The sequence below is a fragment of the Colossoma macropomum genome, unplaced genomic scaffold, assembly GCF_904425465.1.
Source record: "Colossoma macropomum unplaced genomic scaffold, Colossoma_macropomum, whole genome shotgun sequence".
NCBI lineage: Eukaryota > Metazoa > Chordata > Actinopteri > Characiformes > Serrasalmidae > Colossoma > Colossoma macropomum.
This window is the reverse complement of record NW_023494808.1, coordinates 18,883,927-18,903,305: the sequence shown is the minus strand read 5'-3', so window position 1 is coordinate 18,903,305 and position 19,379 is coordinate 18,883,927. Positions and strand designations below refer to the sequence as shown.

General features: G+C 39.2%; 1 protein-coding gene across 1 annotated transcript; it reads right to left on the bottom strand.

The window, feature by feature from the left end:
* Positions 1-1,330: 1,330 nt before the first annotated feature.
* Positions 1,331-17,388, bottom strand: LOC118798431 (ribose-phosphate pyrophosphokinase 2). The gene is made up of 7 exons (XM_036557867.1): positions 17,071-17,388; positions 9,823-10,006; positions 6,081-6,179; positions 5,777-5,901; positions 4,273-4,446; positions 3,665-3,824; positions 1,331-2,270 (listed from the first exon to the last, which is right to left on the bottom strand). Exons 1-7 carry the CDS (start codon positions 17,190-17,192, stop codon positions 2,178-2,180), a joined length of 957 nt encoding a protein of 318 aa, XP_036413760.1. The 5' UTR covers positions 17,193-17,388; the 3' UTR covers positions 1,331-2,177.
* Positions 17,389-19,379: the final 1,991 nt, after the last annotated feature.

Sequence of the window (19,379 nt, the reverse complement as noted above, 5' to 3'; positions counted from 1 at the left end):
CCAGAAATCAAGAATGTATACAAAGCTCAGCATCCACAGGTCACAGCAGCCTCTTAATGTTGAATCTGAAACAGTCCTTTAGCCATTTGACACAGCCCAATGGTAGTTGGACATTTTTAAAGGTACAGGTAAGATTATTACATTTGAAATCCATTTAATGATTGACGTCTTGACTGAGCTACTGGTACCGATCTTTATAGCATTAAGGAAGTTCTTTGTCAGCATGTCCAAGTCTCATTCTGTCGTTTCTAAAAGGGCATTTCTAAAAAGCTCAGCCAGCTAGTCACTGCGGTATTTCACTAAAAGGTACTTCTTAGTCTACTCACACAAAATAAGATGCTTTCAGACATGATTTTTAAACATAGTGAAACCTTCGCATCAAGCCTGCTTCATTTCACACAGTTGCTATCTTGTACTAAGGCACTCACAGTCCTTCTTCAGCCTTTCATCTATGGTCTCCATATATCTCCTTTAATCTGTGCGTTTTTATAGTCAACATGTTTTCTGTTGCTTTTACGCTCTTCCACAAGCAATATGAGCTGTTCTGCAACCACCTTAAAGGGGCAATGTCAGCATTTTTCAAAACATCTGTATAATAATAATTCAATGGTTGAGATAAAAACAGTCATTCAGAGTGGTTTGATGTGAAATGGTTCATTACAGAGAAACAAATTTCTTAGATAACTACAATGGTGGTGATAGGAACCAGGGGTCACCATGTCTACAACACAAATTTAGCCTTTTCATTTACTACCCAAAATGACCAGTGAACCTACACAAACTTCTTTGGGGACTGTTTTCCCTTAAAACACAGTGCATGTATCACTCTACCATGAACAGACTAAAAACAATAATTCACACATTAAGACATGTCTCAGGCATCAGGCAGTGCATTCATCACCATTCATGCGATAACTTTCTGTGAGGGAGCTTTTAGAGGCATTGAACTCTTCAGACATTTGGTTCCCGTCACCACCACGGTGAATAATTCTGACTCTCTAGAACAGAGCATTTCACATCAAACCACTCTGAATGAATTTACCCTTAATCCCCTCGTTGCACTGCAACCATGACAACAGAGCTTTGATTGGTCAGCTTGACTAAAGAAAGTACCGCTGTTAGTCAGTTTCAGACTCAATATGCAAGATGTGATTAATAAGAATGTTTGTTTTCAAAACGTGACATGCGTTTTATTGCCCATATATATCAATCAGTATTGGTATGACCAAGCCTTGAACATTTAACACTCTCATTTTAAATTATCAACTTTAACTGAGAAATCCTGCTTTGTGAAATACCTCCAGCTGTCATGCCATGTTTCTTGAAAAGGAAAAAAGCACAACATAACCAAAATCATCCAATTAGGGTAAATGTACATTAAGTTTTGCATTTGAGAACATTTACTGTATAATAAAAGACAGCAGCAGAACTTGCATGAAGAACTTTTAACTGTTTCTTACATGTGGCTTCTTTAATTATTACATGAGGGGGTAATCGAAGTCATCTAATTTAGGCAGTTTCCCCCTTACTCAAATGCCTAAAGACCTGCTTCTTTAGCTTTTCACTGGAGCTACAAAGCTAATGTAGCAAACAAATAATGGAAGCTTATACTCCACCTGCTAATCTGAGGTAAGCAGAAATGTGTGTAATTTTACCAGTTTCCCAAAACACTGGTAACACAGATGATCACAAACTAGTTAAGAAGATCTCTATAGTGATGTTCGCTTTCCCCTTCCTTTGGCAGCCCAAATCTAGTTAACACTAACGGGTGATGAGAGTCTGATGGGAAAGACTGCAAAGATCTGTCTGTGGTATAACTACTTAACTCAATCTATTCAGATATATGGAGAAGAAAAAATGTCATTGTACGACGTCAATCATTTTCAACAGTGACGTTTCTTTTCTTATGGTAAAATAAAAAAGGAAAAGATTGAGGTCCAAAATTAAAGTGAAAATTTGCAAAAAGGCAATTGATTGTGTGTGGGGGGTACCAGCAATTAAAAGCCCTACATAAATAAACCTGCAGAAGGGAAAGATAAGAGAATTGGGTTGTCAGGATTTAGAAGAGCTAGTTGTTTGCTATTGGCTACCAAACATGATTTACTCTTCGGACTCCCACAGAGGAATGATACTGGAACGGTTGGTGATGGAGGAAGAAGGTTCTTCTCTGCTTGTCTTTACAATGGTACGTGGCTGAAAAGGTACGAGACTGATTCACCATTGTGGGTTCTCCGAATGGCCTCCGCCAAAATCATTGAAATGTCGATGACCTGGAAAAGACGCCACACTGATTAGAGATTCTGTGCACCAGTAGACGACAGCAAGCTGCAAATTAACAGTGCTTTTAAGCCATAAGCACACACCACACTTCTCACTTAATCACAGATTTAGGCTAGACAGGATCAGCCTTTATTTGTGCATGAATTAAATATAAATTGTAGTCATACCTGAGTTTTGTAGTACTCTCCAAATAAACAAAAAAACATTACTGACATTCCTTTACCACCCACATTTATGATCAATATTCCTTTTCTTCACCTAAAAGTCCTACTATGGTATTAAAGGTAGTTTTGTCAAAATTATATCAATAGTATGTTTATGTGCACAGTACTGTACAAACATTAGAGACCACCCTTTAATTTATTTACTTTATAGACAGTACAAGTTATTCATTTTCCAAGAGATATTTTGTCAGAGATACATACATACATACACATATATACGTATAAATGCTACATTCCAATATTAAATGAAAGGAGCGTTACAAGTTCAATTACAGTCTGATCTTGTGTTCATATATAAAGTGTGGCTCTCACCTGGCTGAAATGAGCGTGAGGGGATTTTCTAACATGGCTCAATCACCGCCAGCTATTATCATCCCTACACAGTGAGTTATTCATTTCATCCATCCAGAATTGTCACTTAGTAGCTGCCTGAATCCCATAGGAAGAAGTAGATCCTAAGACTAGTGTTTTTTCCATGAGGATGAAGTTGGCTTCCTATGTGCCAGCTTCTTATTAAAAAAATCTTTCGCCTTGGGAATTCATGTCAATGAATTTGGGGGCCCGGAGCTTCTAAAGGAGCACATAAGGGAGGGTTGTATTTGTTTTGCTGTCAATTCAAATATCAACAGTTGTTCTCCAGAACTGTATACTGCGCTTTAAAATAATCAAAATCATGATCAATATCAGAAATAAGAAAAACTGAAAATAGCAATAATAATAATAATAATAATGAGAAGAAGAAGAAGAAGAAGAAGAAGAAGAAGAACTATGCATATGGGATCCTTATGCTAAAAATGATAGGTAATTCAGTGTGAATGCTGTCAACATGTTATTTGTAAATAGAAATCTGAATTTGTGGACTGGGCAGGTATTTGCTTCCATGCAGCATAAATAATGAAATAACTTGCGCTCAAATCTTTGCATGTCGTACAACAGTTTCACAAATCAGACATGGAGTAGTTTGTACGTTCCAGATGCTTGTTTCTATGTTCATTTCTACACAACTTTTGATGAATAAGCACCAGTAATCTCTGGATGAAGAACTATAGGAGCAAACTGTAAAAAGGAAGAATGGATCGCACATCATATAAATAATGAATCATAATGTGTATTTATTAACTGATTGCAAAACAGCAGCTGTGAATATAGTTTTTAATTACCTGAATTTTGGGACACTGTTTCATCTTTTCCTCTTGTGGAATGGTGTTTGTGACCACCACAGCCTCGAAGGGGGCATTGTTGATGCGCGAGATGGCAGGTCCAGAGAAGATGCCGTGAGTGAGGATGGCATAGACCTTTATTGCACCAGCAGAGATCAGCCTGATAAAACAAATCCACATAATGAGAAGATGAAAGATGAGGAGGCAGCACAAATACAATACTGGACTAGATGGAAATAAATCAGGATAAGGAGAAGAACACAGAGACTGGGAAGGTTATAGGACTTAGGAGCCACTTGAGCCAGCATATTACTCTACACAGACTGTTTTTCATTTTCAGTACCTTTGAAGAGCAAGAAACAACAATCCTGTCATGTTTACATTACCACTTAACCATTCAAAGAAAAAGGAAGAACAGAAAATATAAAGAACCTCCCACCAAACGATCCAGTCAGCAGAATACTAAAAGGACAGTGAAAGGAATGGTCTGGGGCAGATTGTTGTAATGGAAGAATTTGGGATGATCTGCTCACTGACTTTGCAACACAGAAACAGACGTGTGTTAAGTGCATTTTCATTATGGAGCTTGCACTGGAATTTCCACTTACTTATCAGCAGCATGGCAGATGGTTCCACACGTATCAGCCATGTCGTCCACAAGGATGGCCACACGGTCCTTAACGTCTCCCACCAGGACCATGCGATCCACCTCATTGGCCTTTTTACGCTCTTTATGGATGAGCGCAAACTCAACGTTGAGCCGGTCAGCAATAGACGTCACCCTGGGGGCACGATATACAGTTAAGAACAGGACTGCTTGGAGTTTGAAACATTTACTGTTCCATTTTAATCCTGCAGAGTAAAGCCATTCATCCTCGTCAACCTAGTTAGAGTTTTTACTGAACACCTTTAAAAAAACTGTATTACTACAGGACTGTTTTTGAGAAGGCAGCACTGGTGCTAGAAAAGTGTAGCAGCATAAATTTAAAAATAATGTGGCCAACGGTCGACACTGAGTGGCCACGGGTCAACACTGAGTGGCCACTTGCCTTTTATCAAAACACAAGACCAGCTACATTTTCATACTTTCCAAACACTCCACAATTAGTAACAGAACTACCAGGGCTTAATTCATGCCAGGATTTGAATCTGGCACCTCGTACACATATTAAATTAATTTGTATGACAATCTGTAAGAATGTATCAAAATCAAAATCAAAATAATATTTTCTACAAACAATTGAATTGATGTGAATACCATGCTACCAAATCTACCAAAATCATCAGACAGAGGGGGAGACAGAAAGAGAGACAGAGACAGAAACTCACCAGCAGGGGCTCACATGCTACTAAGGGCTCAAATGTTACTTAATATGTATCTAATCAGCTAATTCCAAAAAAAGGATATTTAGTTGTATCCAAAAGTTTGAACACTCCTCGTTAAATTACGTTTTGTAGATTTTCTGAGTGAGAGTAAGTTAACACATCTTCTACACAGAACACATTTAAATGTGGCATTTTTCTGCAAACTTTAGTGCACAATTCCCATTTTTTGAATTTAATGAAAAAAAGTGCCAAAACTTTTGTACAAGCTACATTTCATGCTTTATCTTTTACCCAAACATGTTAGATTCAGCAAATAAACAGTAATTATGTATTAAATGTGCAGGAAGTGTGTTCTCTGTAGAGGACGTATTAACTTATTTTCACTTAGAAAATCAACAAAACGTGTCATTTAACTGGGGTGCCCAAACTGTTGCATATGCGGGCTAAAGGCAGCAAAGACAGTAGGCACAGTTTCCAAATCCCAAGAGTTTTCCCTTTGGTTACAAATTTCCTGATGGACTACAACTACCATAAACACTAAAGCCAAATCTGTGTTGCAGTTTACAGAACTACGCTTGAGGAGATGATTTTGGCAGCGGGGAAATGCTGATCGATTCTGCCCACACCATGTAGGAGTAACAGTTCACAAATTACATAACTGACTACTTCCATGTGCTCCAGGATTGTCTAAATATTTAAGTAGAGATATTTACACGTGCAGACACACAAAGTTCTTTCGCAGGATTAATTTCTCCCAGCAAAAAAAAAAACCCACACACAATGTACCTTTTAGCACCACCTGCATCTGGTGACACAATAATGCAGTTTTTCCACTCTGGAATGTTCTCTCGGATCCACTGAAGAACCGCAGGTTCTGCATACAGGTTGTCCACAGCAATGTCAAAAAAGCCCTGAGTGAAAAGGGACAGCACACCTAGATGTTAATATCAGTTTTGCTACATGTAGAAAAACAGGCCTCAATGTGCCAAGTACAGCTCATATATGTACTCAGGGATTAACACTGATAACACCTTTTTCTGAAAGAGTCATGATGGGAGCTTTGCAACAAGAAGCAGTGGCAGAGTTTTACCTGGATCTGGGAAGCATGGAGATCCATGGTGATGATGTGGTCTGCGCCAGCGACTGACAGCATGTTAGCAACCAGCTTGGCAGAAATGGGCGCACGACTCTAGACAGGAAACAGTTTTTCATTGTACAGCTAAAGTTTACAGTAGGGCATCATCATATGGACATTAGCTTTGTGATTATATTGTTACATACTGCAACTGTGTCACTGCAATATATTGAAAACACACTGGGGAATCAATAAAGTTATAATTAGTTTGACCAAAATAATTTATTTTGTCGGACTTCTTGAATTATGTTGATTTATCAAAGCCCCAGAAACATTAATCTGGAACTGTGATTGGTTCACATTACACAGTAAAACCATTCTGACTGGTAAGAGGGCTCATCTGCATACTGCAACCTTCTCATGATAATAATTAACAAACAATGTACTGTACAGCCTCAGTGCAGAGCACTAATACATTTTCAAAAGTGAATGATATTCACAAGCTGGAACAGTTCTGCTACAAACTGAACAAAAGGCCAGATGAATTCAGTCGCTCCTATCCGCCCATGTGCTCGCAAATTACAGAGACAGATTACATTCAAGGTTTCTGTTGTTTCTACTTATAAATAACTTTTACATTTTTTTAACTGACCGTATACATTTAGAAATAAAACCAACCAACAGAAACTGCAAATCTTATCTCTCGTCTATGTGCCTGCCTTTTGTTCATTTTTATAGATGACAGGAGGGTGAGGTGGCAAGCATACAATATCACAATATCTCAGGAAATTGTCTCCATACAAGATACATCATGACATTTATTTTTTTTTGACATCTTAGAAGTTGAAACACAAAAAGGTACTATAAAAACTGAGTACAAATGATCATTCCACATACTGTACTGCACTAAATCCACTTAAATAGAAATATGTTCTCTTTCTGTAATGAAACATGCTAAGTAAGTAAGTAAGTAAATCACACTGTTTCCACTGACAAGTCTGTCTGACCTTAGAAAAGGCCTAGACATGGTTTAAATGGGCTGAGAGAAGTTTTGGTAATGTATTTAGGGTAAAGATTTGGGTGACTATTGATTTCTACTGTTTGTTAGCAATGTTAGCCTCATAGCTCCAATTCTAAACTAAAAAAAGCAAAATCTGAACCTTAAAAAATGTTTCGGATGATTGACTACATCTGAGATAAGTGAAAAACTGTGTAAATGTGATGTTTTGCCAGATGCATACTTTTGCATTAAAATTGTTAGGGAACTTTGCTCTGTGATTTAGTGCCACCACAATGTTTACACAAGCACTAGGTAAACAGGTAAACTGATGGTCTTTTGGCTATAAACTGCAGTCTGTGATTTAGGCTATGAGAAGATCTGTGACAGCTTAACCTAAGTAAATATATGTACTATCCATTTGCCCAGTAAAATGCCTCATTAAACACTACCGCAATGTTTGTCTCTTCAGTATGATAGTCCTCTACGAAATCAGTTAAATTTACGTCAACAGTGTACCCTCACTGCTATATCTGAGCAAAAGGAGGAGTTACAGCCACACTGAGAGAGGATGACAGATAAACTCTGTTCACCTCTTAAACTTTAACCTCAACTCTGGACATAAAACTGTTTACCAGCTCAAAACTGAAGCTGTTAAATAATCTGTTACACTTACTATTAAAACAAGAGAACTCCCCTATAATCTGATACGTTAACAGCAATTAAAGTCTGTAAAAAGGGAAGCTACATGCTAAGATGCACAGTCTGAAAGTCAATGCCTTTTTAATACTACAGCATGTCAATACTCTAGTTTGAGGTATTTAAATGGGCCAACACTACATTGATGGTGCATTCCCCCTATAGGTGAATCAAATTGCACATATTCATCTCATAGTGAATGGCAGAGATGTCCCTATTAGCATAAACAAACATACAGGCGAAGAGTTAGCAGTAATATAAGTGACCCCATGGTCCTAGAAACAGTTGACTTAAGGTATAAACCGATTTGTAATTGTGTTAAATACAGCTTGATAAATGTTACACTATATTGTAGGTTATATTGCCTTCATCACACTTTTAATCTTCAGAATTAACAGGGGGCCATGTTTCTATTTGATCTATGTTTTGAATTAGTTTTAAACAATTTATGAATTACAGAAGTGATAACATTTTGGATATGTTCAATCAGATTTAATCTCTTTAGCTCCTTATTATTCTTTCTTCTATTCATTGTATTTTATTTGTCGCTTAGTTAGATATTTGTTAATAGTCTGTGTGTTTGTCTGTTTTTTTTTCAGTATAGCTACGTCATACATGTGTGCATTCACCAGGACAAATTTCATGTATGTGTAACACGCTTGGCAAAATTAAGTGATTCTGATACACAGAAGACAAATGCTATGGCATTTTTTTTTGCCATAGCATTGCTTTGCAAAAAGATCTTCAGAAGAATAAAATGCTGCATTCTCTGATTTACTGAGAAATAACTATGTATATTTAACTCGAGACCCCCCCGAAACCTGCTGCATATAAAGGCCTGCAATCAGCAGCACACAAGAGAAAACAAAGTTCAATTAAATCCATACTGAAAGTTGCTACATCTGCAACTGATGGCAGATAAAAACAGATTAAATTCCACAATGTCTGTTGAGACACTCCACACTGCCTGCTGAGAAAACCAATATTGGCTAGCCAAGATCTGCATCAAGAACACACATGATTCTGTAGAAGAAATTACTGCATGGGCTCAGAAACATTTCCGAAAACAATTTCAGTTAAAACTCTACCATGCAAAGAAGAAACCATTTATAAATAGGATCCAGAAATGCCGCCACCTTCTCTGGGCCCGAGCTCATTTAAGATGGACAGAGGAGAAGGGGAAAAGTGTCCTGCGGTCTGACAAATCAAAATTTGAAATCCTTTTTGAAAATCATGGACACTGCGCCCTCCTTGCTAGACAGCCGGGCCTGTTATCAGTGCACCATTGAAAAGCCAGCGTCCGTGATGGTATGGGGGTGCACTGGTGCACATGGTGTGGATGACTTGTACATCTGAGAAGGCACCATTAATGCTGAACGATATATGTAGGTTTTGGAGCAACATGTGCTGACACATTTTCAAAAAAGGCCTTGCTTACTTCAGCAAGACAGTGCTAAACCACTTTCTGCATGTATTACAACAGCATGGCTACATGGTAAGAGAGCTAAACTCACCAGGTGCTAAAAAGGACACCCTGAACTGCTGTTGTTAAATGAAGAGCTAATGCAACACAGTGGTAAACATGCCGCCATGCCAAATTTTTTGGAACATGCTGCTGACATCGAATTCAAAATGGCCTTATATTCTTCTTAAAAACAATAAAATTTCTCAGTTTCAATATCTGGTATGATATGCTGTATTTGTACTATTTTCCATTAAATACAGGATTTACATGATTTGCACATCATTGCATTCTATTTTTATACTTTTTGGAAATGGAGCTGTACAATTATGATAGAGAGGTACAAGCAGAGCACTGCAGGGCAAAACAGAACCCAAAGAAAACATTTTTTTCAGATTAACCACTATTTTACCATTATTAACATAACATATACAAACTCAGAAGACTCATGTAGGTTCAATGGTCATTTTGAATAGTAAGTAAAATGGTTATATTTGTGTTGTAGACCTCGCAGCCTCTGGTTTCCACCACCACTATTTTTGCTCCTTCCATCTCTTAGCAGTAGAAACATGATAATACTTTATGAAATGGTTTCTGACCTTGTCCTTCTTGTCCTGCCGGGCGTAGGGGAAGCAGGGGATGACGGCTGTGACACGGGACGAAGAGGCGATCTTGCAAGCGTTGATCATGATCAGCAGCTCCATCAGGTTGTCGTTGATCTCTCCGCAGCCACTTTGTACGATGTACACATCCTCCCCTCGTACACTCTCACCTATCTCGACACTGCAGTAAATGATAAAATCTTTATTACTGTGATCATGATGACCATCATTATTATCATCAATATTAACAACGTGCTGATTGTACAGTACCGGGCAGAAGTCTTAGACAGCCAAGAAAAATTAATTTATTATATCAAATGGGCAGTAAGCGAGTTTTTGCCAGTAAAAACACTATGTAATATTATATCCACTGTCTGAACAAAAACCTTTATACCCAAAATGATAATTTCATAACAGGAGAAGGAAATTTCTTAACTTGCAATGGATGTTAATGTTACAAGATTTATTTAAAAGTTATTTTGAACCATTTCTATTGGCCTGTTCATCATGAAATTTTAACCCAATGCAAAGGGCAAATAAAGTTTTCAAATGATAATAAAATAAAATTATTACTAAAACAGTAAAAGTAAGTTTTAAAGTATTAATAATTATAATATAATATAATAATATAACTATGTAACCTGGCCGGGCTTAGCCCAAAAAGGCAACATGAGGGTACCATGTGGGCCCACCACCCGCAAGGTTCAGCATGGGGGACCGGTGCAATGCCTTATAGGCAGTGGGAGATGGTGGGGAGGTCCTTGACAGCCCTGCTGTGGAAACTGGCTCTTGGCATGTATAATCAGAGTGGGGAGAAGGAGCTGGAGCTTGTGCTGGAGGTTGAGAGGTACCAACTAGGCAGAGTTGGGCTCACCTCCATTCACAGTGTCAGCTCTGGAACACTCTGACAGGGGCTGCTTTCACAGGGTGAGAGGCACCAGGCGGTGTAGGGATACTTACAAGCCCCTGGCTGGCTGCTGCTCAGTTGGAGTTTGTCCCCTGTCCGGAATGATTTTAACTCCCACCTCCTTAAGAACTTTTCTCATGCACCAGAGGAGGGAGGGGAAATGGAGTCTGAACAGATCCTCGCCACGCGTATATACGTCCAAAAGCTGGTTGGTGCTCGTCAGGACGGCAACCCAAAAACCCCCTGGTGGACACCGGTGGTGAGGGAGGCCATCAAGCTGAAAAAGAAGCCTTTAGGGACTGGTTGGCCCAGAGGATTACCGACTCAGCAGATAGGTACCGACAGGCAAGAAAAGGCAGCAGCAGCAGTGGTGGCAGAAACAAAATACGAAACATGGGAGGAGTTTGGAGAAGTCATGGAAAAAGACTTTCAGTTAGCTTTAAAGAGGTTCTGAACAACTGTCCATTGACTCAGGAGTGGCTGGACTGGCTTCACTCACTCTGTACTCAGCAAAGGCAGAGAAACTCTGACTTCGAATGAGGATATTGTCGGTCAGTGGAAAGAACACCCTGAGGAACTCCTAAAACTGAGAGACATGCCTACCTCACTGAAGTCAGGACCAGAAGCTTCTGGAGTGTCTGACTCCATTTCCCTGGTAGAGGTCACTGAGATAGTTGGCAAACTCCTCAGTGGCAAGGCACTGGGGTGGATGAGATTCACCTGGAAATGTTTAAGGCTCTGGATGTTGAGGGGCTGTCATGGCTGACACACCTCTGCAATGTCACAGATACCTCAAGAACAGTACCCTTGGATAGGCAGGCCAGGGTGGTGGTCCCTATTTTTAAGAAAGGGGACCGGAGAGTATGTGCCGATTATAGGGGTATCACAGTGCTCAGCCTCCCTGAGGAAGTTTATGCCAAGGTGCTGGAAAGGAGACTCCGACTAACAGTTGAACCTTGAGGAGGAACAATGTGTCAAGGCGTAGCCGAGGTCAGGAGGGCAGAAGGTGGTGCCTTTGCTTTTTGCACATAATGTCCTTTTGGCTCCATCACATAGATGCCTCCTGCGCACATTGGAATGGTTCGCAGCTGAGTGTGAAAAGGCTGGTATGTGTATCAACATATCCAAGTCTAAGTCCAGCTTAGACCAGCAGCTCACCTTATTTTATATAATGAAAGACTGATTAGATGAAGCAGGTTTTATATGGTAACTCTAAATATGGGACTTCCTCGAAGAGAGGAATTTTTTTTTTCCAAAAGACTTCTGCACAATGCTGCAGGCACTAGGGATGTAAATGATTCACCAATTAAATGTTAATAAAAAACAATTATTTGACCAATGAGAGCAAATATAATTTAAACTGAATTTTTAGCATTCAAGATGAGTTTTTTGAATTGATTATTTTTGAATAGTACACAATTGTACATGTGAAGGGCTCAGCCAATCAGATTTCAGAACTAGAATTATTAGTTTCATAATTGATCTTTTGATGGGTTGCGTGATTTTACGCTTGTTGGTTAACATTTCATCTCTTGTAGGTACAGAACAATAATTGGGAGACCTTAACATATCCAAGCAAATTATTGAGCCTTAGAAAGGTACTCTGACTTTACACAGAGCTCAGCAAGGGCAGATAAACAACATGGGTCTCAGGATTCATAAATATGAAAGGTGGACTAGTGGCTGTGCTTGAGAAACGCAGACGATTAGCTACATAAGAAGATAATTGCTCCTGAGTGCTCAGGGTGGAGTATCTGTTCGTTATCTATGGCTGCTGTTTATTTACTTTTGGGATTTTGCCAAGGAATATTCTGTAACCTGATGTTCCAAAAGTTCTAAAATATTTGAGAGGAAGCATCTATAAGAATACAGCACTGAGAAAAAGTCTTAGGCCTTTGTCAATGAGAAAGTCTAGTGTTTACAGCTACCATCCAGTACCTGCTTCAGTTAAGGAGTCCTTCATGAAGTTAAATCAGGTGCTGCTGATGGAATTTAACAAATCTATATAATGACTGGAGTCCAGCATGAAGTCAGGACCCAAACCTGTGTTCTTCTAACCAATACATCAATAACTTCTTATATATAAAAGAAATTCTTGCTACGTTTTACTGGATTTATGTTAATTCCTTTTATTCTAAAATTATGGTGCACAGTTTAACAATTATCTCTATAGCAAAAGACTTGCACAGTGCTGTACAATCTGGAACACATCTCTACAGGGGACTCTTTGGCCAAAATGAAAAATGTAACCATCACTACATCTGTTGTAAACATGCCTACCCGTCTCCTACAGCAAGATTTTCTGGGTTGAAGTCTAGGAAAACCTTCTGATGATAAGGTACTTTAAAGGTGAATGGAACTTTAATTACAAGCACTTTGGGGAGGATATCTGAAGATAAGCTGTTTGAAATGTTTCCCCTCCCCCCATCCAGCAGGTGCTGGCTAATGCAGTTCCGCCGCTACACTGCTGTGGCTATTCTTACAATAACGTCAATTCTGTCGTATAGGTTTGAGCCAGAGCCCGATCACGAAAGTCAAACAGAACAAGTTGGCAGACCTGATTCACCTTCGCAAGCTAGACTAGAGCAGGACGCTTCACAGGGGTATGTTTTTACTTTATAGCTCTTGTGTAAGGTCCTGCCAAGCTTGCTGGTAAGCAGGTAATAAAGATTGTGTTACAAGATTGCATCATTTTGTAACAAAGGAAAAAGGCTTGAATTCCAATGAGGTGTTTCAGGCAGCTGAGAAATGTGGTCTCTGTGGGAGAGAGTTAATCCCTCTGGCATGTACTTTGGGCTTTGGAAAGGGACAGAAAAGCATGATAGGTCCCTTTTAAAGGACTCATGACAAGAAAAAAAAAAAAATGACGCTTATATGACAAATTCTTTAGATAAGATCCTTTCTCTCCTGTTCATCTCTCTCTACTCACATCATGTGATTGGACAGGAGGAAAAAAAAAAAATCGCCTCAGCTGTCCAAGCACAAGAGGGTCTGAGGCCAATCAATTAGGAGGGACACGGGACACCGTACTCCACATGTGAGCGAAAAGCACGAGACCCACACCATTCCCAACTGTGGCTAATACGGAGTTCTTTCAGAGGCTCAGCCAACACTGCTGGCTCTCAGGATTTGTAAGTCACTCAGCCTTAAGTTACTCATTGGAATAGTGATCAGGCCCTTCCACAGGGTGGTCTAACTAAAAGCAGCAGTCAAAACAACTAATAAACAGTCCTTACTGACTGATTTGCCTGTCAAATGTAAATTAAAAATATGACAATCTTAAAGGATAATTCCAGTGATTTTTCACCATTTTCACATAATTTAATTGTTTGCCATGTCAAAATTGCTCACAGTGGTGGTGATAGGAACCAGACATCTGAAGCTTTTTAATACTTTAAAGCTCACTCACAGAGAGTTATTACATGAAAGGACTACGAAAACACTGCCTAATGCCTGAGACGTTGTGTTATGATAGTTTGCAAAGGTACTCAGAGGTTTTATATTTACTGTTTATCATCATAAACATTACACCTCAGCAGACAGATGTAGGTTCACTGGTTATTTTCATAATAAATAAAATGGCTATATTTGTGTTGTAAACATTTCAACTCCTGGTTCCTGTCACCTCCACTGTAAAGAGTTAGTAGGTTTCTCTACAATGAATCACTTCACATTAAACCAAAATTCATCTCATGATTGAATTATGGAGAAATTGTGAAAAATTGGTGTCATTCTCCTTTAAATAATATAAATGATATAGCACGGAGCTAAACAAGCCAGAATTTTTTGCCAGTCTGGTTTGCATTATTTACCTCTTATTTTTCATCAGAACATCAGAGAAGAAGTTTTTTTTTGCATTACTGTTTTGTAATCCTTGTGCTAAGGTTTGGATGTTTTTTTACATGTTTTTGTAATTTTAACATCCTATATTGCTGTGATGGAACTGGTGCTGGAAGCAAAAAAAAGTCTTAACTTCTCACAAGCTGGCAGTTTTCTTACAGTTTGCTTCAGTTAAAAAGGCCACAGATTATATTTGCTTTTTTGGAGGGAGTTTTAACAGTAATTATAAGTCTATGAGACCTCAATACGGGTCAATGTTATTGATAAACAGATAAATTGGTCAGACCACACCACAAAGCCTATCAGCCATATTGATTCATGATCAATGCATCTCTAGTTATATTTAGATACAACGTTACTAAAACAGGGTAGACCTTTTTCAATTCATAAGTCTTCAATTATGTATTATGGAAAAAAACAGGAAACCAGTGGAAAACCAGTGAAAAGAGTACGAAAGCATACCACATTCATTTCTGAACTACTAGAGAGGGTCAGTAAGGCTATACCAGGCTACACTATATTGTGGTTCACGAGATAACGGTTATTGCGTCATACTGAGGGAAATGTAATTGGGTCAGGCTTGCTGAACAGGCCTCACAGGCTAAAGACTAACCTAAAAGCACACAAAATAACCTGTGGTAATAAAACTGCCTACTTTTTTTGTACTTAAATATATATATAATATAACCGTTTTATATCCAGGCTAAGAATGACTGTTTTAGAGTGATTGGAAATAGTTTTAGTTAGTGCCAACAGAGCCTCCAAAATACTTTCTCATGTTTGTTGCCAAAGCTTACAGGGGTGCACACTCAATAATTAAACTGCACTTCAAGAGGCCACTGCATTTTGTGATGCCAATCAAACTTACCCAAGTCATGTTGCATAAAGGTATCATGGTATACTGATAAGGCTATACGGTAGCCTGATGTCAACAGATTGTGTAGTATGTGAATAAGCAGGACAGTATCCCAATGTTGACAGACCGTTTGGCAACCTGGAGGCTACATGGCAACCTCATGCTGATAGGCTACAAGCTATCCTGAAGCTGATAAGCTATATCAAAGCTGCTCAATGTGTGGACCTTGAGGACATTTGATTTGTCAAACTATAATTTTTCCTAACCCTCAACAAATAAGAGAATAAACGTTTACCCTATACAACATTATACAATCTATACAAAATTATGTTTTTGAAGTATAGCAGTAACAAATATGTAGTAATGCTATAAAAGACATTTTTTAAAAAGTCTGAAACCCGCCTATCTTCTTTATTTGTATACTCCTTTGGGTCCATGGCCCACCACACATTGCACTTTGGCCTCTCCAGACAAAATGTTTGGGCACCCCTGGGCTATAGTGTAGCCTGACATTGACAGGCTTCATAGCAGCCTGTTGCTGACAGGTTATAAATTATGCTAATGAGTTGAGATGTGGCAGTGGTCATCAACCCTGGCCCAAAAGATCTACCTTCCTGTTCAAACCACAATCTGCTACTTTTGCTCCAGCTGATTATTTCCTTCAGGGGTCACTGATTGGCTGTATCAGATGCGTTAGTGTAGATGTGACGAGGGGCAGCATGTTAGATGAAGACTGGTAATAACTCTTACAGTGAAGTGGATCTCCAGGAGAAGGGTTGGTGATCACTGCTATACGGCATCGTAAGACTGGCATGCCCATATTGACAGGCTATATGCTGTGCTGATACTGACAGGATATATAGTATGTTGATAGACTGTTAACCAACCTGCACAGATTATATGGCAATGTAATTCTAACGGGCCTCATTTTGGCTGGTGCTGACTGACTCCTACCAGACCCTGACAGGCTATGGTAATAAATCTGGGTATTATTATAGGCTGTCTGATATTAATAAGCTATACAGTCATATATGGGTATTCTGAGAGGCTCTGTGGTGGTATGGTGTTGATATGCTAATGTTATTTAGCCTGATGCTGATAGGTTACCTTGCAGGCTGAAGTTGACAGGCTAACGTTATGTGGTAAACATGAAGCCAGGGCGATCCTGAAGCACTTGTACAATATCGATGTAACGGTTATCTAGCGTTACCTAACTATCTGGTTGGATTTTCATGAACTGAATGTGCTCAGAGGGACAAAAAAATCTCAGAGACGTCGTCGAAATCGCTCACTGGAGAGCGGCAAACTTACAAGGTAGCTTAGGTTAGCTAGCGAGACGGCTAACGGCTGTAAACACAAGAAACATGAACATGTGGGCGGGCGGGCAGAGCAGTTACTACCGCTACATGTTAAAAGACAGGAAGCTGATTTCAAGTTCTTGTTCGAATGTTTCCGTTCCACCTTAAATGGTGCAGCAGTTATATTCTGGCGCCATAATGTAACTGCTGCACCATTTAAGGTGGAACGGAAACGTTCGAACTTCAGGTTCGTTACCAAGACAGCGAGCTAAAACCTGAGCCCTCCGATTTTTACCCGATTCAGACAAGTTAAAGACTGCAAAACCAAAAGAAGCGGGACTCACCAGGTCTCCTGGTTGCTGAACTTCTTTGTGATCACTTTCCCCAGGTCGAGTCCGAGGCGGTCCGCCACTTTCTGGGACAGATCGTGGTGAGAGCTCCCGCTGAAGAGCACGATGTTGGGCATGGCTGCTGCGGCACAGCGACGCGCCTGCTCCGGGTGAGTGCACGGGCGAGAAAGGGGAAAGCGCGCTGTGGGGGACACAGAATCGCTCCTCCAGCGAAAAAGGAGGTAAACAGATTAAAGAGAACTGAATCAGCAGCAGCTCTGCATCCTACACCAGCACGGAGCGAGGGAGCCGGGCAAAGAGGAAATGACGAGGACGTCCGTCATTCCAAAAAGGAAAGGGGGGGCGGAAGAGCTCGTGTGCATGTGGTTGGATGAATGAGGGGAGGCTGGTACCGAGTGAGCGCGCGGCTGAGTGGACTGTTAAAGTAACTGAATCTAAATCTGCTTACAGTGAGCTTTTAAAACCACTGAACTGTGTTCATATAAACGACGGTTTTATGTGTTATGCTAACTGGGTCTGAATCAGCTTTATACTGCCGGTGGATGGCAGGTACATGTAGAGTCCATCAAAGAACCTGATTATCAGCAGCAGCATCACCAGCAACAAGGTCATCTTCAGATCATACATTAGGCCTTCTACTACTATTAATAGTAGAAAATGATACATGTTAATGGTAAAAGTTAATAATATAACCTTGACAATAGGCTACTGTACACGCTTGAAAATTATGGTTCTATATAGAACCATGAACACTCCAAGAATCCTTTGCATGATTAAAGCGTTCTTTGCATTGTGAAAGTGTTCTTCAGATTGATGGAGAACGTACTGTAGATGGTTCCATATAGAACCTTTTTGAAAAGGGTTCTTCTGTTGTAACATGCTTGTCCAACTATTTCTCACTTCAGCCTGAGGAGTAAACTCACTACAGTTTTGAGGCTTTTGGTACATGTACAGTTAATTAAAACAAGAGCGACAACAGAGAGTTTCTTCCACACTCGTCTTTTCTCATTTTTTCTCTGCACTTCTGTCATCTGATTGTGGATGAATTTGGCTTCATCTAGGGTTGCAAATGTGGCATGTTTATGTTTAGTTTACAAAATCTGCAACATAATATAACTCACCGACTGCTTTATACTTGCACAGTCTAATGTGATACGATACAACAGCTCTGCCATAAATTCTGCCTTTATGAATATAATAATGTTTAGTTTTGGTTGACACTGTCAGAGGGGTATTAATTTAACTACATCTTTCTTGTTGATTTAGTAATTTACAGTGGTGTTGAGTTGGACTGCAATATATTAGGGAGTTGTTCCTAATATTTTGCCCACCCCTTTCACATACATGAGAAGGGCAGAATATTAGAAACACCTTTCAGTATAATGTACTCCAGTACAACACCACCACCCACTGTGACCATAATTATAAACATAAAGTAGAATTATTACCTTGTACATCACTTGACAGAGAAAAAACTGAGAACTGAAAGTAGAATTCATAGCAGAGCTGTTATATTAAATCACATCATTGAATTTGTCTCTGCCGTGACACAAGTTCACCATGACACCTAAAGGTGCTGTGGTAAAGATATGTTGCAGAATGACATTTCTACTAATATTGCAGGTAAATGCCAGCTAGCAAGGTCTGCTATGTTAGTGTTGACTTTTAGCATCTAACACGCGTGAATTCAAAAGGAATATTCATTTATTTTTAAAATGTAACTCAAAATACACAATGACTAAGCTGTATGGTAAGGACACAATAAATACTTCAGAAGGAAAGATGGTCCTTACCTTGTTTTTCTGGATTTTGACTCAGTGTGGGTGGTGAGCGTATGTGCACCGTGTGCTCACTTGCTAACTTCTGTTTCCTCAAAAACTACATTTGTTTGTCTTTGAAAAAAAGATCTACTATGGCATTTGTTCAGTGCTGCAGTAAGGATTAAAAAGTGTGGGACAGGCGCAAGATGAAAAATCATATAAATGATGAGTAATGAAAAAGTATTTTAACATGGTGTAAAGTAATATTCATTTGAAACAATATAAATTGAAATAATGTCATATTGCAATTGAATTAACTCTTTTTATGTATCTAAACACTGAGACCACAGTTGTGGGACATGCACATAAGTGGTGTTTGGACCCATAAAATGCTTTAGAAATTGTATTAAATCGCATTTTTTAGTATTTTTATGTGTTGATGATTCCACTGTGTATATATTTTTAAGCATCATAAGACAAATAAAAAAAAACATGTAAAGACATGTAACACACTTTGTGTCAAACAACACATTTATATTTATC